Genomic DNA, 27,271 nt, shown 5'->3' with positions numbered 1-27,271 from the left:
AGAAAACTTAGTATTAAGCTTGAAACACTTCCAGAATGATCAAAACATTCTGCTTAAAGCAAAATGCAACTCCTTCAAATGGAATTATTTTGAATTTTAAACAATTTAAATTTAGGATAGTTTGTATACCACTCTTGGTTCCTTAATCAGAACCCTTAAGTGAAGCCATTGGCTTTCCATTGTAGATGATTTTCCTATTTTTAAGAGATCTTTAATAATGTATATCTATTTTCCAACAAGGAAAGTGAGTTTTAGGAAGTTATGGTTCCTATGATATAATTCCACTTTCCTTCATTTGATATTTAATGAACGCTCTTATACATTCTAAATGATTTCTATCTTCATGCCATTTACACTTTTTTAAGCTTTGAAAACTGAGGACGATGATTATTATATTAATGGAGCGTGGACTATTGATTGGCCTAGAAAATTTGATGTTTCTGGGACAGCTTTCCATTACAAAAGACCAGCCGATGAAGCAGAATCTTTGGAAGCTTTGGGTCCTACTTCAGAAAACCTTATAGTCATGGTAAAGTATAAACTATTTCATTTTATTGTTTGTGTATCGAAGAGGTAATCTAGCCTTCTGTATTGCTCATGAACCTCTTTTCTATGTTACTTAGAACCTCATTCAGAAAATATTGTTTGTATTATAATCATTGCTTTGTACCTCTAGCTTTTGAATAGTGTTTCCTAGATAATAGACTTATGCTGTTTTGCAATGTATCAATCTACTTTTAAACCAACTGAGGTTTCTAAAATATAAATATAATCATTTTTATCTGGCACTGTTAAATTTACATTCAGTATTTATATTGTTTTTAAATTAACCATATTGTAACTCACCCCTATCAATAGTCTGCAGTTAGCCTCTGATAATCTGTTAAGCAATTTGGATATAATTGGGGGACAACATAATATATCACTTTCTTTTGCTACAGAGCTGACAGAAATGAATGCCATCTCATTTTCAGAAAGATAATCATATCACTTAAATTAAAATTTAAAAATCCCAGAGTATATATTAGAAATATAAACTATATTAAATATAAATAAAAGAAATATTGAACACAGTTTGTTCAGCTATTGCTCAAAATTATGACAGTGATAGAAAAGGAAAATTACAACTGATCCTAAAAGTTCTGACCATCACAGCATTCCTCACAGTCACATGATTGCAATCTGGGCACATGGCAACTGGTTCTCACTTACAACTATTCCAACATCCTGTAGTCATGTAACACCACTTCCACATTTCCCACAAAGTCAAGGGGAAAGCTATCAGAGAAAGTTGCAAATCACTTTGGTAAGTCGTTTGTCCCAGCAGCAACCACCTCCAGCCCTGTGTCCTGCCTTTGCACATTTTCCTGTGCCTGGCAATAGTCACTTCAGGCCTTGTCACATCATGCTAGCCATTCGCACACCATCCCTCACCCAGCAAAATACACTCCTGACTCACCATTCCTTACCTGCCGCTGGCGTGCTTGCAAGCTACCTGAACTCATTTAATGACCCCCAATCTTAGCTTAAAAACAGCAATGAGGACTCCTAGGGTTGCTGTCACTAAGCAATGCAGTCACATGATGTTGTGCTCAAAGACTGCATTGCTTAGCAACATAAATTCTGGTTCCAATTACCATTGATAACCAAGGACTACCTACATGCTTTATCAATTATGATTTGATTATCTTTTTAAACTTAGTCTCTTTCTATGGTAACATAAATAGTTATTCATTTAATCTCAAATATTTTCAGATTGTATATATTATTCAAAACATTGCTGGAACATTATTATGTTCCATCCTAGAACTAAAAAGAAATTTCCTGATAGTTAGAACAATCAGTCAGTGGAACAACTTGCCTCCAGACATTGTGAATGCTTCAACACTGAAAATTTTTAAGAAGAGATTGGACAACCATTTATCTGAAATGGTTTCCTTTCCTTTCCAACGCTCTATTCTATTCTATTCTATTCTATTCTATTCTATTCTATTCTATTCTATTCTATTCTATTCTATTCTATTCTATTCTATTCTATTCTATTCTATTCTATTCTATTCTATTCTACTCTACTCTACTCTACTCTACTCTACCCTACCCTACCCTACCCTACCCTACCCTACCCTACCCTACCCTACCCTACTTTACCCTACCCTACCCTATTCTTGTCAAGTTTAAGTACTGTGTAATAAAGATGTACGTATACACTAGTTATTTCTTTTTCTGCCATCTTTACAACAGTCATTTCCAACCCACGGACTGTGGATCACATGCAGCCCTGGACAGCTAATAATGTGATCCCACAAGACTGTAAACGTTTAAAATTATTATATGATTTTTAATAAGTAATATATTTGTTATATTTTATATGCAGCCCAATACAATTTTTATTCACTCAATGCAGCCCAGGCAAGCCAAAAGGTTGGATACCCATGCTTTACAAGTTATGATAAATGCCACATTTGATGGGATCACTCTAGCATTTAAATTTGAAACAACTAAAGTAAATTATCTTAAATTTTAGAAACATCTGCATTAATGTTCAAAGTTTTTCTCAAAAATCAAACTGAAAGTAACTAATTGTTAATATACAGTATTAATATACCAAAGTGTTTTAATGATAAAACTAGTTATTTTCAACTGCAGATTTTACTACAGGAGCAAAATCTGGGGATAAGATATAAATTCAATGTTCCCATCTCTCGTACTGGCAGTGGTGACAATGAAGTTGGCTTCACATGGAATCACCTCCCTTGGTCAGAGTGCTCTGCTACTTGCGCTGGAGGTAAATTAGCTTCTAACAATCTTGAAAGATTAGCTAAGTAGAAATATTTGAAATATTTATAATATAATAAAGGGAAACATATGTTGTTTATGTTAACAGAAACATTATTATTAACAAAAAATTACTACCCACATTCTTACTTCTTGAGTTTTGGAGAGAGGCACAATGTTGATTTCTTTGTTCACCAAAAATTATAAATAAGCCCATCCTAATATACTATATTACAAGTAAAACTGTATAGTTTTAACTATCAATATGTATTGGAGTTAGTCGGTTCATAAGTGGGTTGTCTGTAATAATAAAGGGGAATATCTATGGAGATTCTCAGTTATCCAGGTCATGGTTGTCCCAAAGGTGCTTTTTTTGAAGAAGCAACTGGTTTTCTTTGAAGACTTTTCACTTCTCATCCAGGAAGTTTTGGGGAATATTTGTAACTCAGGGTTGAAATGATGGGCACTTGGAGTTCTCTGAAATTGATTGTTTTCTTGCAGACATTTCATTACCCAAACTAGGTAACATCATCAGTGGTAGTAAAAAGTGGAGTTTGCTCTCAGTTTATATTCTAGTGGCTTACCTTTGGGTGGTCTTAGAGGTTTTTTGGTTGGGCTGTTTATTGTTGGCTCGTTTGGCAGTTCCTTGATTGGGATATTGTTTACTTGATAGTTGGCCTGATGTTAATCTATGCTCAGCTGATTGCTGTTTGCTGATGGGGAGGTGTTTTGGTCTTTTTGTTCCTTTTTTGGTTTGTTGATAGACATTTTTACATAGTATATATATATTATTTATATATGTGTCTATTAAATACTAATTTGTCAGAGTACCAGGCTTCTAGAAATTTCCTAAGTATTTTTGGACTTGGCTTAGTCTAGCGGTCACAATTTCCCAAGTGAAACTATGGTTAAGTCTTTCAGTATGTTGTGAAATAAAGAGTTTTCATCATATCTTCTGACTGCTAGTTGGTGTTCATGGATGCGTTGTGCTAGTCTTCTACTGGTTTGTCTCTAAGTAGTGGCTGTTGAAGTCATGGGTTGTCTGCATTATTTGGCTTTAGGATTCATCCTATCAGCCAATTCTTACACTAAGTTTATAAAAAATGTCTTAATTTGGCCTATGTACCAGCAACTGTTAAGCCTGGCATAATAGAACTTGTGTTTATTTTTAAGCATGTAATCTTCTTAATACCTTTTTAATGGAAATAGAAATATGAATTAGAAATCAAGTTCCCTCTAGGGTTTAACAGTTTCCCTGATTACTATCTCTTTTTAATATACTTTCACTTCAAAAAGCTGCCTCTCTCATCTTTTCTTAAACCAAACAAGAGAAAATAAATATTTAAGGGAATAAACTGCCATGGAGGAATTGGGAGAGCGAGGAATGAAAAAGGTCAACACCTGTCCTTTTAGTCCTTCCAATTATACCACCATGTGTTTGTGTCTATGCTATGTTAAGAGTTGAAGAGATTAGTCTGTTGCCTGAAGCCATTTCCCTTAGTCCCTTCCAGTAACAATAACAATGTTCCCTCCTTGTTTTCTCTGCCAAGAACCACTAATTATCTCCCGATTTCTCTTTTTTCCTTATTTTTAATAAGTATTTTCATCTAGATATTGTATTTTTAAATTTATAAATTATATTATCTTTTCTGATAAGCTGAAGTGAAAAGTTATTTTAAATAAATAAACCAATAAGGATTGGTGTCTAGTTCTTACTCCTCTATCTGTGTAGATGCTAATAGCTATTGTTTTCTATCAACTGTTTTTTGTTTCTGTTTATTTTTCTGTCTTAAAATTGAACTATTTGTCAGTCTGTTTGAGGCAAGTATTTACATAAAAGGAAGATAAAGGTTTTGTTTTATTTGCTTTTTCCTGTGGAAGTGTTTATATTTCCTGAAAACACGGTAATAGGATAACCCTGATGAAAGTGAAGAAATAAATAGGAGATGAAACTAATGAAAACAAGTCTAAATATACTTATTTCAGAATAACAGCCACAAAGCTGATTAATGCTTACTATGGAGTGACCATACAGATGTATGTTTCTGCTTGAACCAGCACTAAGAAATCTGTTGACTCATTTCCTTTGTACTTAAATTATTTCTTCTGTAGCTTCCATCTCAGTTTTCATGAAAGAACTGGATTTAGAAGACCCACTGGATTAGGTAGAGCAGGGATGTCAAACTTGATTTCATTGAGGGCCTCATCAGGGTTGTGTTTGACCTTGGGGAGTGGAGTGGGTATGGCCAGGGTGGGCATAGCCAACTTGACATCACTTGTGTTGGGGATGCCTGTGGTGACTGAGTGCTCCTGAGCTCCATTTTTGGCTGCTACGGCCTCCTGCAACCCTCTGCCAGCGAAACTGAAGACCTTCCGAGCCCGTTTTCACTGACAGAGGCACCATGGGCCAGTCCTTTGCTGTTTCCAGGGCAGCCCCGTGGACCAGATCTAAGCACCCTATGGGCCAGATTCAGCCCCGAGCCTTGAGTTTGACACCCCTGAGGTAGAACATCACCTTTGTATAATTACTTGGGAATAAGAGTAATTGAAGTCAGTGGTAGAAATTAGGTATATTAATATTAGCTTTGGCGCATGGTTCTGGCCAGTATGTAGACAGAAAGACACAGATAGACACACACAGTGTATACAGGGGACACGGTGACACAGTGGCTTAATGACGCTGGAACTGCTGGGCAGAAATGGTGGTTCAAGCCTGGCTCCATGAGACGGAGTGAGCTCCATCTCTTGATCCTTAGCTTCTGCCCACCCAGCAGTTCAAAAGCATGCAATATTGTGAGTAGATAAATTGGTACCACTTCAGTGGGAAAAACTTAGCTGCATTCCCATGTGCAGAAAATGGAAGCCAGTGCTGGACCTAGCTGGATGTGATGCAGCACAAGGCAAGGTGAGGAAAGGCCAGTAGAGGAGCCTGAAACAGCCGGCAACCTGAATACTGCCAGCTAACTGGTGTAAAGCTACTTCGCCTCCCCCCCCCACCTCCTGCAATAGGCACACAAGCCCTGAACAAAATGAACTAGCAATCTAGCCTGTCAGGACTGCATTGTGTCTAGCATGTGTAGATTTTCCTGACATATTCCATATGCTAAATAATAAACAATATATATATTGCTTGAGGATCGGTTTTAGTGTGAGCTGATAAATCTAGATTGTTTTAAATTCAAGAGTATAGTACAGTAGCTATTATGTGGTTATTATCTAGGTTTGGGACTGAGTAATTTTTCAGTTTCTTCTTCAGTATATGTTAAAGTAATTGATTCAGATTCTCTGTAATCTGCTTGTCTTTCTTTTTACTACTCTGCCACTTTGATATTAATATGAGCAATCCTTTAATCTGTTTGCTATTTCTGACAAACCTAAAGATATTTTGTTAGCAATTTGCTCCTCAAATTTATTCTTTGTTGGCTTTATTGTAATTATATAACAAAACATTGGCTTTAGATTAAATTATAAAATAGTTACACATTTACCTATGCTACACGAAAGTAACTTTGGTGTAGTAGATAAGGTATTAGGCTAAAAATCAGGAGACCACGAGTTCTAGTCCCATTTTAGGCACAAAGCCAGCTGGATGACCTTGGGCTATTCACTTTGTCTGCCGTGGGAAGGAGGCAATGGTTTCAGAAGTGGTTTGCAACTAGTCATTGGTCCCCCCAAAAAACAGTGTTCTTGTGGAGACAAAACAAGAAATTGATAGATATGATCTTTTTTTCAGTGTTTTTTATTCTTGATAATTTTAAGATGTGTAGACTTCAACTCCCAAAATTCTCAAGGCAACATGCTGGTTGGGGAGGTGAAGTTCACACATTTTAAAATTGCCAAGATTGAGAAAAATATTTTAACACACAAATCAAAATGAAATATAAATGGAATAAATAAGATGTGAAAAGATTGCTTCTAATCAAACAATTTGTGATGCAAGATATTTTCCAGGATGACACCCCATGTGGGAGCTGGAGCTGTATATCCAGCCTCAATGACATGTCCAAACTTTGAGGTTGAGTCTTGTCTACTTGGGGTTCTGTTTTGAAGGTGAAATTCACAGAAGTCTGTGGATTAAAGACATTATAATAATATCTAGTACTTTATTCTATTGGCCATTCTAATGGATGATAGATTTTGGTTCCAAAATTAGTCTCCTTGTTATTGGACTTGTTTTAGTACTGGTGCAGAAATCTAGATTCTGAGTTGTTTCACTGCTTGATATATTGCTCCGATTATTGATCTGGCTGTTTCTAAAATGACTATTATATTCTTGGAAGTACCTCTAAGCCACTGGTATCAGTCATCGTACCTCAAGTATTAATGTTAGTTTTAACAGCTACACTCTTACCCATTCATAGTTATCATCCAAAGAACCAGCATCATCCTTGACAAGTAGTACAACAATTCTTCCTAAGTGGCTGACATCCATAATTGTGGCTGCCATCTTTAATTTTGTCTGACATCCTTGTGCTTTGTGCTATATAGACATCATTTCCCTATTAATTATTAGGAACAAATCAGTTTTATATAAAGAACTCCTATATGAAGCATGACTGTTCTATTCAGGTTTGACCTTGCTTAGCTTTTCAATATTGGCCAGCTAGATGCTGCCACCTGCTGTGATTGTTGAAATATTAAGAAATAATGTTAGGAAAAATAAGTATATTTAAAGTATTAACATTGTGTAATTCACCTGCTGCAAACTATGCATTTAGTTTTTTTAAGACACTCAAAAGAATTATCCCAAAACAAATTCATGAAGTTAATGTGATTTCTTATTATTTCAGATAGATATTAGAAATAATACTAAGAAAATACTGGAAAATATTGGAAAATGTTAAAATAGGAATTAAATTGTAATAATAGAGTTTCAATATTGTTTGGCAGAGCAAAGACCGATAAATATTTTATCAAAAAAACTATTTCAGATTCTCCCAGTTTCATTCCCTATTAATTGATCTCATGTATTGCAAGACTACTTTTTCATTTAAACTTAAGTTAGATTTTGATATTTCTTAATCCAACCATTTAATTGACATTCTTAGAAACTCAAGGTTTAAAACAAATGTTTTAGTTTTTTTATTTTATTTTTTTCTTTTGCAAATGGAAACATCTCTGCTTAGAGTGATATTGATTAAGAAATTGATATCTCAGAAATATACGTACAGTACAAATACACATTGTGTTGAAGTATGCTTCCAGACAGGTCATTGTAATTGTTGACATCTAGATCAGTTAATCAGTTAATGAAAATCATGGTTTTTACTACTTTTAATGCTTTTATTTACCACATCAATTAAAATGAAAAAATAAAATAAAATTACTGACTAATGTGTTTTGATGTATAACAGTAAGAATTAGATATCTGAAATCAACTTTAAATTGCCAAAAACAAACAAACAAACAAAAAACAGTGGAAAGGAAGGTACAGAAGCTGTACCTCAATTGAATTTGCAGTTTACTTCAACTGATAAAACAGGATAGGGCATATCTAGAGCTGAATGCTGCTGACAACCGTCTAGCAGGTACTTGAAATCTTCCTTTTTTATACCTTCAAGAAAGTAATAAAATCATGAAGGCCAGAGAATCCTGGGTAGATTATAGTCTATGATTAACTGAGCTACAGGGTCACAGATTTGCTTGGTTTAAAATAAGGGGAAAAAAATAAAAACCAATTTCATTCTACTCCTTCCTAAGGTATGCAGAAACAAGAAATAGTATGCAAAAGGCTAGATGACAGCTCTGTAGTCCAGAACAATTACTGTGATCCTGATAGTAAATTACCTGAAAATCAAAGATCCTGCAACACTGAGCCTTGTCCACCTGAGTAAGTACTGCTTTATTTTATTCCATATTATTTATATCTCCAGACTGAAAGCACTGCAATGGAACCACAGGGAAATTAGTCCAAAATTGAATTAAGAGCAGGATCCAATGAACAATTATTATATGTATAGCAATAGTACTTAGACTTATATACTACTTCATAGTGCTTTACAGCCCTTTCTAAGAGGTTTACAGAGTCAGCATATTAGCCCAACAATCTGGGTCCAATCAAACTGCTGGCAGTTGGCAGAGTTAGTCTGCAATACTGCATTCTAATCACTGTACCACCACAGTTGAATATAACTTCAACTTCAACGAATGAATGAAATTATGTTATTTTTGTGGCTTGCTAATGCAAATGAGTGACCTGCCATTTTATTAATCATAAATAAAATATAAATAATGTAATGCTAATTTAATTGCACTTTTTAAAATAACTTTTGAGAATTCACTGTTCCCTCCTGCCTATCTCCTTGGTTGCAAATACTGTAGAAAGCCAGTTAGATGGATTTTCTTTACTAGCAACTTCTGCGAACCATTCTGGAACAATAATATCCTTATCTAAATTCCAGATGAGAGTGCTGCAGGATATAGTTTGTAGGATTGTTATGCTACAGAATAACCATCTAGGATAGATCTTTTCTTGTTATAATAAATTTCATGCAGGATAGGCAGCCCTAGAATAAATATTGGGAAGCTATATTATGTAAAATATATTAATTTCTTCCTCAGTTACATTTGGCAGCATTATATAATTGAGACTAAAATTCTGATTTATTGAATCAGAACTATTATATATTTTTATGCAGTATGTAATTTTCTTATACTTTCAGTTATACACATTCACGTTGTAGGGGTAAGCAGTTCATTTCTTGAACTAATACTTTTTTCTAATATTTTGTCAATAGATGGTTTATAGGCGATTGGTCAGAATGCAGTAAGACCTGTGATGGAGGAATGAGATCACGAACTGTTCTATGTATCAGGAAGATTGGACCTTCAGAAGAAGAGACATTGGAGAGTACTCATTGTTTAACACATCACCCAGTTGAAAAAGAGTCCTGTAACAATCAATCTTGCCCCCCACAGTGGGTTCCTTTGGATTGGTCAGAAGTAAGTGATCTTGAAAATTCCCTAAGTAACCACTTTACACACATCAATACTGTAACAAGATATATTACAATGAATCTAACTTGCTACTCTAACTTACTAAATGTGATATAGTCCAGCACTCCCAAATTTGTCTTCTGTAAATCATGCATGGTCTGGGATTGCATGACATGCTAATGTAAAACTCGAATGGAACTACTACTAGTCCTCAAGTTACAACCATTCATTTAGCAACTGTTCAAATTTACAATATGATTGGAAAAAGTGATTTACAATCAGTCCTTGCACTTAACCTGTCACAGCATCCCCATGAAATCAAAATTTGGGCGCTTGGCAACCAGCATTTATTTATATTACAGCATCCTGGAGTCATGTGATCATCATCTGCAACCTTCCAGTTAGCTTGCGATAAGAAAAGACAAAGGGGGGGGGAATCTAAATTTACTTAGCGGCCCTGTGATTCACTTAACAACTGCAGTAATTTGCTTAACAACCATGGCAAAAAAGTAGTAAAATCAGGCATGACTCACTGATAGCAACTGCTTTGCCTATCAGCAGAATTTCTGGTCCTGACTGAGGTGGTAAGTCAAGGACTTCCTGTATGTAGTTTGTAACTGGCATTTTATGGGGAGTCATACTAGCAAATACTCTTTCAGCTATATTCCTTTAGTACTTCAACCATATATTGAGAAGTTTGTTACTCCATAGTGAAAAAACTGGATTCTGTTATCTGATAATCCAAATTCTAAATTCAATACTAATCAATATTAATTCAAAAGAGCTGATTCTGTGCACAGTATTAAATAGTATATTTCATGAATTTGAATTAATTTATATTTATTTAATTCCACATTATTCCTTAACTGAACATTTCTTGAGCAGCTTATAGTATGGTAACATTACACTTGTGTTAATAATTTATTTTTCAGTGTCTATTTTGCATAATTGAGTTAGAATTATGAGAATGGACATTGACTTACCTGAATGTCCTTTTTCGGAACGCTGCGTATACACTCCAGCATTGGGAAAATCCTCTTATCTGACAGCAACTGAGAGAACTTTTTTTCACTTATCTTCCACTCTGTGCTCTCTCCACGCCCCCTTTTGCACCCGAATCCCCAGTCTTGAACGAAGACACCACGGGTGAACTACAACAAACTTTATTAATACAAAACCACCACAAGCAAACAAACAAAGAAAAGGGAGGGAAATGGAGTGTATACGCAGCGTTCCGAAAAAGGACATTCAGGTAAGTCAATGTCCATTTTCCAGAACGCTGCTACTACACTCCAGCATTGGGACATACCCAAGCCTAACTTCCAGGGTCGGGCAAAACACTATCCAACTCCGAGGACCCAGCCACCACTGCTTGCAAAACTCGTCTCCCAAAAGACGCCTCAGCTGAAGCATAGGCATCAATCCGGTAATGTCTTATGAAAGGCGACAAAGAAGTCCAAGTAGCCGCCCTACAGATGTCCAACACAGACGCCTGGGTAGCCCAGGCTGCTGAAGTAGCCGCACTCCGCGTAGAATGAGGCAGAATGTTCCCAGGAACAGGACGACGCTGATTCTCATAAGCGGCAGCAATACAGGCCTTAATCCAACGACCAATCGTGGTCGACGACACTTTCTGACCCATGGATGCAGGATGAAACGAAACAAATAGGGCTTCCGTCTTCCGAAACTCGGCCGTCCTACGCATGTAACGTCTCAACGCCCTGCGCACATCCAGAGTGTGCCAAAGAACCTCCCGGTGATGTCTCGGCGACGGGCAGAAATCCGGCAGCACTAATTCCTGCGCCCGGTGAAACCACGAATTAACTTTGGGCAAAAAAGCAGGATCCATCCTCAGGACCACAGTGTTAGCATGAAAAATGCACAAGTCTTTCCTGACGGATAAGGCAGCGATCTCAGAAATGCGTCTAGCCGACGTGATCGCCAGGAGAAATGCAACTTTGAACGACAGAAACTTAAGCGAAGTGGAACCCAACGGCTCAAACGGAGACAAAGTGAGAGCCCGCAAAACTAAAGATAAATCCCAAGAGGGATAACGATGAACCGTAGGCGGTCTCAGGTTCGTAGCTCCATGAAGAAACCCCTTCACCCACGGATGATGAGCCAAGGAAGTGTACGGTGGACAGGACAACACCGTGGCCAGGGCCGCCACCTGGCGCCTGAGAGTGGCGGGAGACAAACCCCGCTCTAAACCCGCCTGTAGAAAGATGAGGACATCCTGAACCGTTGCAGACGTAGGATCCACATGAGCAGTCGCACACCAACGGCAAAAGGCCCTCCACGTGGCTTCGTAAATCCTCGTCGTGGATGGTCGACGGGCCGACTGAATCGTACCAATCACCGTATCTGGTAAACGGCCTTTCTTCAAGAGGACGCGCTCAAATGCCAGACGGCCAACTGCAGCCACTGGGGCTCGGGATGACGAATGGCCCCCTGACACAGCACGATCCGATGTGGCGGAATCACCCACGGGTCTGTCACCGAAAACTCCACCAGATCCGCGAACCACGGCCTGCGGGGCCAATGTGGAGCCACCAGTAACATCTCCGCCCTCTCCGCTATCATCTTGCGAACCACCTGCTGAATCAGTGTGACGGGCGGGAAGGCATACAGTAGACCCGCCGGCCAACGACATCGCAGAGCGTTTGTGTCTTCTGCCGCTGGGGTCGGATAACGAGTGATGAACCGGGAAAGCTGGGCGTTGGTCGGACTGGCGAACAAGTCTACCAGAGGCCGTCCGAAGCGAAGACAAATCTCCTGAAATAGACTGGGAAGCAGCTGCCATTCGGCCTGGTCTATCACTTCCCTGCTGAGCCAATCCGCTCGTGTGTTGGCTTTCCCGGAAATGTGGTCCGCGAGGATGGACTCCAGATTCCTCTCTGCCCAGTTGAACAGACGTGTCGACTCGAGCATCAGCGACTGTGACTTCGTCCCCCCTTCCCGATTTATGTGCGCTTTGGCAGATGTATTGTCCGTGAGGATCAGGACATGGCGACCCCAAACCAGCGACTGGAAATGCCGAAGGGCGAGACGAATGGCACGAAGTTCTAATAGGTTGATGCTCTGTGCACGTTCCTCGGGAGACCATTGTCCTTGGCCCACCTGGGCACCTAGGTGGGCTCCCCAGCCATGGAGACTGGCATCGGTGGTGATCACGACCCGGTCTAGTTCCAGGAAACTGCAACCTTGCAGGATGGCCGACGACTTCCACCAACCCAGCGACAGTCTGACTCGTGGAGGCACGACCACCGTCCTTGTGGAGTTGGAACTGCCTGTTCTCTGGAATGGAAGAAGAAGCCATTGCAGTGGACGAGAATGTCTGCGTGCCCACGGAACAACGCGGAAGCACGAGACCATCTTCCCCAACAAACGTGACAGCGTCAACAGCGGAGCCCTCCTCCGGGACAGCACTTGGCCCACAAGCGATTTGATGTTTTTCGCCCTCTCTGAAGACAGGAAAACCTGACCCTTCTCGGAGTCTATCAGGGTCCCGAGGTGTAGGATCGCGGTCGTGGGGACGAGCTGGCTCTTGTCCAAGTTGATGGAGAATCCGTGCTCTCGGAACGTCGAGAGCACCCTGTCTCTGTCTTGCGCCGCTTGTGCCCTGGACGAGGACAGGATCAGAATGTCGTCCAGGTAACATAACACCCTCACCGGAACTGTACTGAGAGACGCGGCCACTACCGCCACCAGCTTGGTGAAAGTCCTGGGAGCCGAGGAAAGACCGAACGGCATCGCACAGTACTGGTAATGCCTGCCCGCATACTCGAATCGCAGAAACTGTCGATGCGAAGGAAGCACTGGAACATGCAGGTAAGCCTCTCGCAAATCCACTGACTGCATCAGGTCCCCTTGGCGAATAGAAGCCAGAATGGACCGAAGAGAGTGCATCTTGAAACGACGGTAACGTACCGCCCGATTCAACTCCTTGAGGTTGAGAATGCCTCTGACCCCTCCCGAACTTTTGGGAACCAAAAACAGAATTGAATAGAAGCCGGTCCCCTGCTGGTCCAACGGGACCGGTTCTATCGCACGGATCTCCAGCAGGTGTGCTATCTCTTCCACCATCAAGCTGCGAGAGTCTGTGGACAGGGAAACAGGGCACCGGACGAACCGTCGTGGGGGCCGATCCGTGAACTCGATTGCGAGGCCCTCCGAAATAGTACGACGCACCCACTCGTCCGGAGTGGACCGGGCCCACCGATGACAAAAGGCCCGGAGACGACCTCCCACTGGTCCCGGAGTCGGTGAGTCATTTGCCCCTTCTGAAGGGTCTAGAAGTGGATCCACGATAGGGGCGCTTGGAGGAGGACTGTGATCTGCCACGCTCTCTGAAACGTTGTCTGTCGGAGAAGCGGTCTGGAGCCTGGAACGACTGCCGGTAAGTCGAGGGGCCTCCCTGCCCCGAGTAGGAACGAAATGGCTGACGTTGTGTGTAAGGGGTGTAACGCCTGTCTTGTCTGCGAAAGGACGAGGGCATAATTTTGCGTTTGTCTTTGTCCTCCACAAGAATCGGCTCCAATGCCGTGCCAAACAAGTTCGGAGCTTTATACGGGGCCGCTGCCAACTTCCACTTGGTTTTCACATCGGCTTTCCACGGCCGTAGCCAGAAAAGGCGTCGCGACGTGACAGAAGTCGCCAACGCCCGCGATGCAAACTTGACAGAGTTCAACGAAGCATCCGCCGAATACTCTGTGGCTGCAATAATCTTGTTAATATCGTGGCGCAAGCGGGTATCCTCTGGAGGGAGACGTTCCCGAAGTTGGCGCAACCAGATCAAAGAGGCCCTATTGAAGAATGAAGTAGCCGTGGCAGTTCTAACAGTCCAGGCCACGGCTTGATGAGACCTGCGAAAGGCCAATTCGGTGCGCCTGTCCTCCGATTTGAGCCCTTCCAGCGGATCGGATGAGACCATCGAATGCGAAGTGAGAGACGCCACCGGCGCATCCACAGTTGGCATGTCCAACATGGCTTCAAGTTCGGGCGCTGCACAGAACAGCTTCTTATCTAAATTGCTTGGTGCAGTGGACGACCCCGGTTGGGCCCAAGGCGCTTGCAGAACATCCGCAAACAGTAGAGGGCACGGAATAAAGTCCTTCTCCTGCTTGACTTGCTTAAACAGGGCATCATGAGGACCGGTCTCAGACGGGGTAGTCGGGGGTTGTGCTCCCACCGAACCCAGATTAGTAGTCAAACGAGCCTTGTGGAGGAGGGACTTAAATAGTGAGGGACGAAACAAGCCCGTGAAGGCTGGAGTGTCAGGGACCAGACCTTCATCCTCAGAGAATTCGAGGTCATCGGGGCCCTCCTCGTCCTGGCCCGAGCCCTCAGACGAAACAGACTCACGAGACGAGGGGGAACGAGCCCTGCGAGAGCTTGAAGAGGCCGACGGGCCCGAAGTCCCCGCCGCCGATGTCTGGGCCGCTGTCTGCGCTCCGGCCGCCATAATAGAAGCCAACGCTGTTGACAACATCGTCTGGAAGTCGAACTGAGACGGAGGCGGAGGATTGTCCACTTCTCGGAGTCCCGCTGCTGTAGGCGTGAAAGTGGCCGAAGGCTGGCGCCGAGGGGGCGGAAAGGCCTCCAAACCCGCTGAGGAAACATCAGGCATCGACTGGGACACGCCCTTCTGCCAAGCCAAGGAACCGGATTGGACCACTCTCCGCTCCGAAAGGCCAGGAACAGGAACAGCCTGGTGGGCGGATCCCGCATCACCACGGACCGAAGAAGCTGACGCCTGCTTGGCCTTCTCACATCTTTTTTCCAAAGCCTTATGACGTCTGAGAGCATCCTTCTCAGCGGCAGAGGAGGTCTTAGAGTGGCGGGACTTGTGACCGCCAGACGCAGAGCGTTTGCCCGATTGTTTCTTGCGGGACTTAGATCTGACAGGGCTAACCTCCTGATCACTGTCTGAGGAAAACGAGCAATCCGCCATGGTGAGGATGCCCAAGTTGAATAGTAAATATAAATTAATTGATAAATAGAGTTGTAGTAATAAATAATGAATCAATGAGTGATTGCTTGGTTAATTGATTAATTGATTAACTGATTGGAGAAATGCTTATTTGAATAATTAATTGGTTGATTGGATGACTGGCTGCCTTGAATATCAGCTCGTTTGATTAATTAATTGAATGATTGAGTGCAGAATTGATAGTCTGGCTACCGCTCTGGGCAATGTACTATGCCCCAACAAGCAGTGCTGGCCCTCCTGCCACGCTGATTCCAAGGGCCCCCTGTTTCTGCCCAGGAGAAAGGACAAGCCTTGCACAAAAGGGCTGTAAAAGGGGTGAGCGATAGACTGGTGACGCTCCTCCCCCCCTTCTTTCTTCCTTCGAGTCAATGCCCAGACCGGGACAGAGACTCAGCCAGCCAAACCTCAGAGTAAAGGCTGCGGCCCCCTAATTAGGGTCCGCGCTGCCACGAGGTGATTCCAAAATGGCGGCCGCCCTGATGTTTCAAAATGGCGGCCGCAAGTTGGTGGCGTAGTGATAAATGGCGGCCCGCCCGAGCTTTGTAGGATGGCGGAGCGCTTCCCCCCCCCTGGCGCCGCTCAGACGCGGACGCCAACCAGGGCTGGAGATCGGGGCGGCTTTCGGCGCGTCGGGAGGGTAGCGAGCCCCGACAGCCACGCTACACCCCCCCCCAGTCAAAACTTACGGCCGGAGCTTCGAGGCCGAAAATCCAACGCCGCCAGACCACAGCGCCGCCCGCAGAAGCCTGACGGGACGGTCGCTGGATGAGTCACACCTCCAAATACAGCGAGCCGGTAGCCGCTCCTGCAATCACCACCGTTCCGGCTCGCCGTTCCACACGAGAGTCGGGGAGCTTTCCTTAGCCCCGACCTCTCTGGCAATAGTAAATCTTCACCGGATCCGCCCCGCAGGGACAGAATCCGGCAGCAGCCGGCGCTGAAGCGCAAAAGCCGGTACGACCCAGCTCCCTGGGCACGAAACCGACAAGCAGCTGAGGGACTCACCAGAAAGAAGAAATAAATCTAAGCTGAACCGAAAAAAGAGAAAAATAAAAAGGGGGCTAATCAAAAATAACCAAAGGCCTAACGCAACACTCAGAGCACAGAGAAAATCCTCCCAGTGTGTCAGCAACTGAGAGAAAGACTGGGGATTCGGGTGCAAAAGGGGGCGTGGAGAGAGCACAGAGTGGAAGATAAGTGAAAAAAAGTTCTCTCAGTTGCTGTCAGATAAGAGGATTTTCCCAATGCTGGAGTGTAGTAGCAGCGTTCTGGAAAATAGGAGGGGCAGGGCACTGAAGTGCAAGAAAAAATTTACTCCCAACTAGTAATTTCTTCCTTATTTAATTGGAAATGAGACCCCCATCTACCCCACTTATTTTATCCTTATTCAAACCTATCCAAGTTTCTATCAGCAGACAGAATGATTAGTACATAAAGTGATGGTTTTAAAGAATGCTTAAAATTCTAAACTCTCTATCTAAACACAGATATGACCAAAAGTATTGGTACTTCTCCAGTTCCCTTTCCCAAAATCCCAATTTATCATGAAACAAGTTGAAACTTATACAAAGCAATGTCATCCACCATTCTTTAGTCCATAGAACAGACACTTTGCTTTGCTTGTATGATTTAACACATTCTTATAAATAATAAAACCAATGAAAATCGTATGTGTCAATCTAGATTTAAAGACTTAATTTTACCTATTAAATAACATACTTCAATGTAGAGGTAAAGGTAGAGTTACCGATATGTTATTGTGCCTTACAAGTGAATTAACCATTTCATTTGATGTAGAACTTTTAAAATATTTTTCAATAGTTTACACTTTACACGATGACACTGTGACGACGTCAGTTTGACACCCCTGTACTATAGGTTTTCCTTTTTAATAGGGCTATGTTGTTAATGTTTTCAGCTTTTCACAATTTAAAGTATTTGATTCTAAAAATCATGTGTGTGTTTGGCTTTTAGTGTACTCCAAAATGTGGACCTGGTTTTAAGCATCGTATTGTTCTCTGCAAAAGCAGCGATCTTTCAAAAACATTTCCAGTTGCACATTGTCAAGAAGAAAACAAACCACCTGTCCGCATGCGCTGTAGCTTGGGCAGGTGTCCTCCACCACGATGGGTCACAGGAGACTGGGGACAGGTAATATAGGCAGGCTTCTTGAATATCTAAAGTGGTACTGAAGTTCAAGGACTAGACATGTGAGTCTATTGCAACAATAATTAACATACAACACTTATGAATAAATTTTCAGTGATATATATGTTCATCGGCTTCTATAATGGTTTCCTCAAATGACTTTAGGTGAAAAAAAAACGGGTGTGATTTCACAGATCTCAGAAATGGATATAAGAATAAAAGTCTCTTATTATTTCACATTGCCACATTTAAAGGATATTCTTTGAGACTTCCAAATGGTCACCGCATGAAATAAGTATATAATTGTTGATTGCAGATACCTTCACCTGATATCATAAGTATGGCTGCATTCCTCAGTCTTAATACTTTGTTTCTATAATACACCATCTTCTCAATTCATAGTACGATAGATCTTTTTTGTTTGCAATGGGAAGAACATTTTGCAAAAATAAATAAATTAACTGCTAGTTAGAAGCCTCATTAAATTTATTTATTCATTTATTTATTGGTTCAATTTTAATGCCGCCCTTCTCCGGAGACTCAGGGCGGTTTACAATGCATTAAGCAATAGCCTTTATACTTTTGTATATACCTACTTAGTAGGGCTTTCGGCCTACTAAATGAGATGGAAAATGTGCTGTTTGTTAGTAGATACGTCATAGTCTATGATGTATCTACTAACAAACAGCACATTTTCCATCTCATTTAATGAGGCTGCTAACTAGCAATTATTTTAAAAAAGAAAGAAAGAAAGAAGTTTTAACTGAAAGCTGCTTCTGGAAGAAACAGAATAATGAGGTACTTAATATAGAAACAAAATACAGGTAGTCCTCTCTTAACAACCACTTTTTAGTAACCAAGTAGTAGTAACCAAGTCAGTTAGTAGAACTGACTGGTCCTCAAAGTTCCAGCCATTGCAGCATCTCCACAGTCACGTGATTGCAATCTGGGCATCCAGGTTGGGATTACAACATCACATTGTCTCACAGTCATGTGGTCACCATTTGTGACTTTCTTTATTGGCTTCCTACCAATCAGATCACTTGGGAAGCCAGCAGATGGTTGCAAATGGCAGCTTTGTGATGTCCTTGCTTAACAAAAGTAATCTCTTAATGATGGCAACTGGAAGTGTTGGAACTGGTGGTGCTAGGCTTTAAAATCGCATCTCTTAGTAACAGAAATTACAGTCCCAATTATGTTGTTAACTGAGAACTACCTGTACACTGGCTGATTTACATGGTGCAATGTAGCTCTAATCAGACTTTTCTACCGCTATCCTATATAGTGTTTCCACAAGCATTGTAAGTAAGTTCAGGATCTTATTGCTTTTTTTAGTTACTGAGACTTTGACATTTGTTCCCTCCACCCCTTCCTTTTCATTTTTTTCTGACATAGTGTTCTGCACAGTGTGGTCTTGGACAACAAATGAGAACTGTGCAGTGTCTCTCATATACTGGGCAAGGTTCCAGTGATTGCCCTGATACTCTTCGGCCTCCATCAATGCAGCAATGTGAGAGCAAATGTGACAGTACCCCTGTTTCTAATGCAGAAGGTAAAGTTGCTTTTACTAATGTTAACATTTTAAAATATTAATATAAATCATAATATTCAGATTGAATTTTATTACTTGAATACTTAGCATGGTGTCCGTGGGTGCCCAAGAATTTTCTTTGATACAAATTGGAGTCCATGCTGTGGTTGACTTAATTTCTTTTAAAGATTCTTTTAATTTAAGTCTAAACAACAGGCTAGTTTGAAAGAAGGAAATTATCAGTTTCATCTTTGGCAAGTTCAGCTCATAAATGAACATAAACAAAAGGTCTGGTTATCTAAGAGTGACAACTCATCACATTTAACGTCCGTTGTAACTCTTGTTAAATATTTAACTGGAAAATTAGAGCATTTTATTATTAGTGGTTAAGGGCCAGACTAGAAACTGAAAGACTATGAGTTCTAGTCCTTGGGCCAATCACTGTCTCTTAGTCCTAGAGAGCAGACAGTGGTTCCACTTCTGAAAATGTTGCCAAAAAAACTAGAGGGACTAGTCCAGTCAATTGTCATAAATCATTACTGACTCAAAGACACCAACAAAATCTGATGGGACATTCAAGGCAGGCCCTTTTGCTGACTGCGCAGCTTTTGGAACAGCCAATCTGGGATCCCTAACCCCTTTAGCCTTCCAGAGACCTGTGAAGGCCTAGCTGTTCCTCCAAGCACTGGATTAGGATGGGGGTTGTGAAGAGAGGGTGGGAGATGGTACATTTGTTTTTAATCTTATTTTATGATTTGTTTATGAGCTGCCTAGAATCATTATCTGAGATAGGCAGACATAGAAAGTGCTTTAAATAAACAAACATTACTTTTGTTTTTCAAAGGGAGAAATTATCAGTGTGTATTTTGTTTAGCATATCTAATACTTTAAAAATTATAAATTTCTAATAGAGACATTCATAAAATCATGATAACCTTGCTGTTCTTTTATTTGTTTTTGTACAGGAGTTAATTTTTTGTAGTTGTTTTGTCTTTTAAAATATTTCAGTAGCTGAAAATTGGTTTTTCAGATTTAAATATTTCATAGAAGTTAATTGAAGATCACTTTGATCAGAAAGGAAATAGAAATAGCTAATGTATGGACTTTGTTAGAAACATTCTTTCCAGTCTAACAATATGTTCATACAAATTTTCTTCCATCTGCTTCAGAATAACTGTTGGTTATAATTAAATAGAAGAAGACATTTCAACCCACCTGCTAGCCAGAACAGTGTCTTCCCTCAGCTTTACCTTTCCATGTTGGCTTTAACCAAGACTAAAGAATATATTTGCAACCAGATCCAAATCATTTACCCACCCTTAGCTATATCCTAGTTTTAATTTATTGGCTCCTTTCTAAATATGCTGGCACATTCATTTTCATGCACCTGCCCTGCATTCTATGTCTTGTTATGAGAGAACTATAAAAACTGGCTTGATATATTTTGGCTGAGATCCAACAAGCTACTTCTGGTGTGCTTTGATGTACTGAGTTGAAAATAGGATGTTTTCTTCTTTTGAATGGCAGGTTTTGTCCGGTGGCATGAATCCAAAGCTCCTTTAGTGATGACTACCTGTTCTTTAAATCTAGTTAGAGATTTATTTATTTAGTAGCATGAGAGTATATAAAGTGCTACAAAGAAACACAAGCAAGAGTTGCAGTCTGAATGTCATCAGTAGGTGGAGGGGTGGGAAACAGAAAATGGCCTGAATGGAGCCAGTTTACAAAAGATGAGTTTGAGCAAATGCAGTTGTATATATATTTAGGCTTTGTTTCAGTCTGATTCAAAGATTGTGACCTTAAGCTATGTGGAAATATTCATTTTGGAATGGAGTTTCAAGAAAATACTAAACTTTTGACCAAATCCCTTTCTGAATATTAACATTATTTTGTAGATGATAAGCTCTAGCAGAATAAGAATAAGAAGCATTTTATTCAATGCTATTTGTTTCTCATTATGCATGTTTTAAATTTATGTAACAATATAATCATTGTGTACCTCAAATAGAATGCAAAGATGTGAACAAAGTGGCTTATTGCCCACTGGTGCTGAAGTTCAAATTCTGCAGTCGAGCGTACTTCAGACAGATGTGCTGCAAGACCTGCCAAGGACATTGACCCGCAGAAACTGAAAGTGCCTTGTTGCTTCATTGTGCAAATGTGTCCATCTAAGATTTCTGCACAGTGCAACCAGTCAGATAGTCTACATTCATCACCCTGTGGAAAATATAACCACTGGTCAGCTCCAGCTGACAGAATTGCAAAGTTATTTTAACTTCTGTGAAGTGGGATTTATTCATCCAAAGTGCTGGACACAGTATAAGGAGGCAACGCCAAAATGGAAAACTATACCCAGTACATAGAGAACATATGTGTACTTTCAACTAAATCCTGTTTACCTCCTTGGACCATTAAGATAATTGTTGTTATGGACCTAGAAGTGACACTGAATCCATTTGTATTTAATATTGTTAAAATGTAGTTGTTATGGTTTGGTCATCTATAGAAGTAAAGAAGAAGTTTAAAAACCCTGTCATAGCTTATAATTAATAATTATTTTATCTTACTATATAGCACCACAACTTATGGTAAAGAAGTGGGCTTGGGAATATTATTTTAGAAGCAATTATAAATCCAAAGTAAAACAAACATATTTTCCTTTGTTTCATCTAATTCTTTAAAAAATAATCCATATTTTCAGAAGACTGCAGTGAGCCATATATAAAGCTATTAAAAATGCATCAGGTACCTGATTGCATCAAACAATAAATATGCGCTGCAGTTTTATAGCCATCTTGCCATTTTACAAATACATCAGGATTTTTACTAAAGGGAATGTATTCATACTCCAGTTGTGAAGGACGTATTTACTACTATTTCAGTACTTATGTAGAGAATGCTTAAAACAAATCTCAAATTCACCATTTCTCCCTTCAGTTACAGAAAGGCATCTCTGTAGCAACTAATTACTGTGTAATTATCAATGATGAACTGGCTGTATAGCGGAGAATAGTCTCTTCTAATAATCATGCTGAAACTCTTCTGGGTGTTCATTTCCTTCCTCACTGAAAACAATAGAAGAATGTTTTATGAGACAATGCAAAGAAGAGAAAAAAAAAGAGTTTTCTCACTTTTGGACAGTTACAAAATAAACAACCAAAAAGTACATAACTGATAAAAATATTTTAAGTTGGAGTACCATAACTCTTATATTCACTATATCAATCTAATAATGTTCTGAAATGTACTTAAATGTGAAGCCAAGCTCCTTGGATAAAACAGATTCCAAAATCCATTGTGAGCTAAGCCTGAAGGCCATACTTCCCCCACTCCTATTCCCTTCTTTGTCAGTGACACAACAAAGAGATAAGGAAAGTGGGTACTTGTTTATATTATTATATTGTACTTGAACACTTGCAGTTTGCAGCAGGTCCTTGATGAATGTGCTTTTGTGACCAGTTTGCCTCCTTTGTTGTAGTGCAATTGAGATGATGATGTGAACACCACCACCACCTTGTATTAATACTAGAAGTTAAATGGCACTTTTATAAAATAATATTCTTAATGAGACAAGTTTTTTAACATGTTATGGTATCTAAATGTGTCAATATATTTAACGAACTGCAATAAACCAAATGTGTTGAATGATACTTAACTAATGTGAATTAACAGGAAAGAGAGAGAGAGAGAGAGAGACTTGTGCTATGCAGAAATCTTGACAATCCTTCTGTAGGGTTTTCTGTAGATCATATCAAACAAACTCCTGTCAGATGCTACCTCTTGACAGTCATCTCCACATACATGTGAGCAGAATTCCTTTTTGGCATCTTGCCTTACCCAGAGCTATTTACTGCTCAGTTGCAATGCACACAACTGTTAGTGGAATGAATGCTGAGGAAGGAAAACAATACACATTTAGGAGTTAACATGTAGGCATGAGAGAAACATAATTAGTGGGTGTACTACTTTGTATATTTGTTCATTAAGAAAATATATTGGTGCTAATATGCCTTGATTATGCAAAGGTATAATAGAAGAGATAGCTGTCATGAGGATATTTTTCAGGCAAGATACCACAGTGTAACATCCTCTGGTTCCTCTGAGACATCAATATATTTATTACTTAATGTGACTTTTCAATTAGCAAGAAATGATGGAATTTATTCTTACCTCATTTAGGACATTGCCTTTGCAAAGACTGCTTTTGCAAGCATATTTTGCTCTTTCATTGGTGCTAGATGACCAGGGAGTCCAATGTTTACTTTGAAGCGTAAAAAGAGCAATGAGTTGGAATTTAAGAAACTCTTTCCTTGAAGCAATTTTGACTTGCATTGCTAAAAGGAAAAACAAACAAACACAGAATGTATTTGAATTATGAATGGACCAATATGTAATGCCCCACCCCAGTAAAATTCTGAATAAAAATTAATCATTTGTTCTGACAGCACGGGACATTGCGGCTGCTACAGTATAGCCATTTATGTAATTATGATGAAATAGACCAAATATTATATTCATAAATAATGACAATATGATGTTTGTATAGACTGCACCAAGATGGGAAGACTAACAGTTCTGGGGCAGATATTAAACAATGTGCTGTTGGTTTTTCCGTTGAGCAATGCCACCAGTTAAAACTATCAGACTCAGTACAATTCAGTCAAAGTATACATCCAAGTTTTTTTTTTAGAAGGGTTCATTGATGCTATGGATAACAAAATTTTCCTTAACAATTCAGAATGAAAATGAAATCTTTTATTGTGATTATTTGCTTCTTATTTTATATTCAGTATTATGTGGTACACTGTTACATTGTTATAATTGTTTTTGCTTTTGTAAATTATATGCTAATTTATTTCCATGTTGTCTAACACATGTTCTTACATGTCATGCATTCTGCTGCTTGTAACACTTAATGCAGTAAAATTCCACACCAGGCACAGATTTGTTTTTAACACAGATAATTTAGTAAAATAAAAAATGCAGCTTTTAAGAATGAGCCTTATGGTAACAATCTGTTTACTGACATGCCTGTGCAAGAATTTGTGCAAGCACAAATATTTACATTGTTGAAAGCACTTCTGAAAGTATATTTACTTTTTGGTTAAAGATACATCAAGTAATGTTTCTATGCTGTCTCAGTCTTGGCTAGGATTGCCTTTGGGTGTGATATGGAAATGCAATGCAGTAGACTAAACTACCACCTATTGCTCCTTCCAAACTATTGTTTCAAAAAAAAACCTCCCATGTAGACTATAGCTAATTCATATTAGCAACATTTTCTGGACTGTGATCACCTTGCTTTCAGGAGATTTTGTTTATTGGTTTGTTTGGTTAGTCATTTAGCAATTTTAAGCAGCATTCCTTAGTTCAGTATCTTTTAAGATGTGTGGACTTTGACTCCCAGAATTCCACAGTAATCTGGCTAAGGTTGAAAAATATTGATCTAAATGGTCATTGAACTGTCAGGAGAATTATGGGATTGGAGACTGAAGGTACTGTGGAGGAGAACATTAGGTGATTGAACATTCCCCTACTTCCCCAAACGAGATGTCTGTAATGTTGGTGTAGAGATATTATTATCCTGTTTTCCCCAAAATAAGATAATACCCTGATAATAAGCCCAATCGAGCTTTTGAGTGCATGGCAATAAGGCCAAATGTTTATTTCAGGGTTCAAAAAAAATATAAGACAAGGTCTTATTTTCGGGGAAACACGGTACCTCTAAAGTTGTGTTAACTTTTCACTAAATACAGAATGAAATAGTTGAAGAGCATACTTTAATTTCTAACTTTCACTTTTATCAAAATAAGTTTCACTTTATGTTTCTTTTTCCATTTAGTTTCTGTTGACTGCCTGTGCTTCATATTACTAGTTGGTGAATATTACACAAAGCAAAAACACTGAAGCATAGTTTTGAAAATCTCGCCTGATCCTGTTGCTTCCTCAATTCTATTTCTGTCACTGCAGTTATTAGATTACAAATACAACCCGTGCCATTTTTAACCTAACCAGTTTTGATTTTTAAAATTTGTTAAGGAAGGATCTGAACGCATAAGTGGACACCTATGAAAGATGCCACTGATAACATTGGTGTCAAGCACCAGGGAAATCAGGAGATCCAGGCAGTTCAAATGTATAAAAAGATTTATTGTAAACTTAAGCTTCCTTTTTTTAAAGACAAGTTTTATTTTTTTAAAATTCCTTTCATCATACATATTTTATGAACAGAGCGTTGACCAGGTCACATCTTATACATCTTATATATAATCAAAATCATCATTATAATATATCTTAATCTTCCCATTTTTTCCAATATTTATCTCTTTTGTGTATCCTTTATCACAAATTTATCATTTTTCTCCATCTCTTCTTATTTCAACTTCTGCCATATTATTTTCTTTCCATCATTTTTTACCATTTTCAATTATATATTTAAATAACATCACTGTACGCCTTATGCTTCTTCTCAATTACAATTACTCCAGTTGTTTTCATTCTTTCTTCATTTCTGGAAGTGTCTCTCTAATTCCTTCTACCCAATCGTTAACAGTAAGATATCTTAATTTACATTGTTATCAAAATTAATGATATTCTTAGATTACTTATTTTCATCTTTCCATCTGCTGTGGTTTATCACAAACATGTTCTATTCCTTCTTCTTTGCAAAAAATAGTCACTTTCATAATTTCAGCATTGTTATTCCCTTTACAATTAACATTTTAAATGTTCATTTTCATTTACATTGATATCAAAATTAATAATATTGTCAAATTGCTTATTTTCACATTTCTATCTATTGAAATTTAGTGTAGACAAACTATTCAGTCATCTTTATCATATATTCACGTATAATCATTTTCCACCATATCATATTTTTTCAACTTCTACCGTATTATTCTTACATATTTCTTTATCATTTCATTTTCAATGCTTTCATCTAGCTAACATCACAGTATATCCTATAATTCTTCTCTCTTACCACTACTATAACCATTAAAATTCCATTCTAATTTTAAAAACTATCAAAAATACTATTATTATTATTATATTGTCTACTTTCCCATTCCCATTTATTAATCTACCTCATTTATATTTGCCAATTTTACCCCATCATCCTTCATCTTTAACCATCATCTTTTTGATAGTTTGATCTTTTTAGCATCTCCTTTTCTAATAATTTTTTGCACGACCCTTTATCTTGCTCTAACTTCTCTTTCTTATTCTCTTTCTTATTTTTTTATATATGTTACATTTCATCTTCTGGCTTTCATTTATCTCTTTTTATTGTTTTGTTTGAACATCCCTCACCAAAGCTTTCCCTTGTCTCTTCCAGGTTTTCTGCTTCTTTCCTTTTGCCTATTTCTTTTTTAGGGGGAATTTTCCCCCTTACCTCTCTGCTCTTTTTACATTCCCAACCATTTCTATAATGCTCCCTATCTGATTTCTATTTTTTAATATTTTCTCTTCAACATTGTTAATTTCTTGTTTCTCATTTAAATTTCTCTCTTCCAACTTCTCTTCATTTTCTTTTTCTATATATTTAAATGAATTTTCCGTTTCTTTTTTGCCTATTAAAGATTCACACATACTTTTAAACATCAAAAGTAACTCTTCATACATCTGCAACTCCATTTTATGACAATTTAAAGGGTTACCAATACCTCCCCAATTATATCTCTATGCACTTAGCCAAAATTTTAAATCTGTATAATTTTCTTATATCTCCTTTTCTTCTTCAATTATTCCTTTGTTCTTTAAAGTTAAAATGTTCTTCTCAATTATTAATTATTGTCCCAATTCAACAACAGTCAAATCCAATTATAAAACTATCTTCCAGAAGAAAAGGGAAATAAAACAATCACCCAGATGTAAAACATAGTCACTCC

At 39.0% G+C, this 27,271-nt stretch overlaps 1 protein-coding gene across 6 annotated transcripts in view; it reads left to right on the top strand.

Moving 5' to 3' along the window:
• The window catches only part of ADAMTS6 (ADAM metallopeptidase with thrombospondin type 1 motif 6), a 134,716-nt gene extending 110,338 nt beyond the window's left edge, over window positions 1–24,378 (top strand). For all 6 annotated transcript variants that reach the window (XM_034440984.3, XM_087885727.1, XM_034440983.3 and 3 more), the window contains 7 exons: window positions 366–529; window positions 2,647–2,785; window positions 8,476–8,605; window positions 9,513–9,717; window positions 17,678–17,854; window positions 19,247–19,403; window positions 21,391–24,378. In XM_034440984.3, coding sequence (XP_034296875.1) covers window positions 366–529; window positions 2,647–2,785; window positions 8,476–8,605; window positions 9,513–9,717; window positions 17,678–17,854; window positions 19,247–19,403; window positions 21,391–21,500 — 1,082 coding nt within the window. In that variant the 3' untranslated portion in view covers window positions 21,501–24,378. The remainder of the gene's footprint in view (window positions 1–365; window positions 530–2,646; window positions 2,786–8,475; window positions 8,606–9,512; window positions 9,718–17,677; window positions 17,855–19,246; window positions 19,404–21,390) is intronic.
• The last annotated feature ends 2,893 nt before the right edge of the window (window positions 24,379–27,271 follow it).

This window comes from Pantherophis guttatus, chromosome 2 (genome assembly GCF_059756535.1).
Source record: "Pantherophis guttatus breed Tessera chromosome 2, ASM5975653v1, whole genome shotgun sequence".
Classification (NCBI taxonomy): Eukaryota; Metazoa; Chordata; class Lepidosauria; order Squamata; family Colubridae; genus Pantherophis; species Pantherophis guttatus.
Note: the sequence above shows the minus strand (reverse complement) of the source record. Positions and strands in the feature narration are given on the sequence as shown.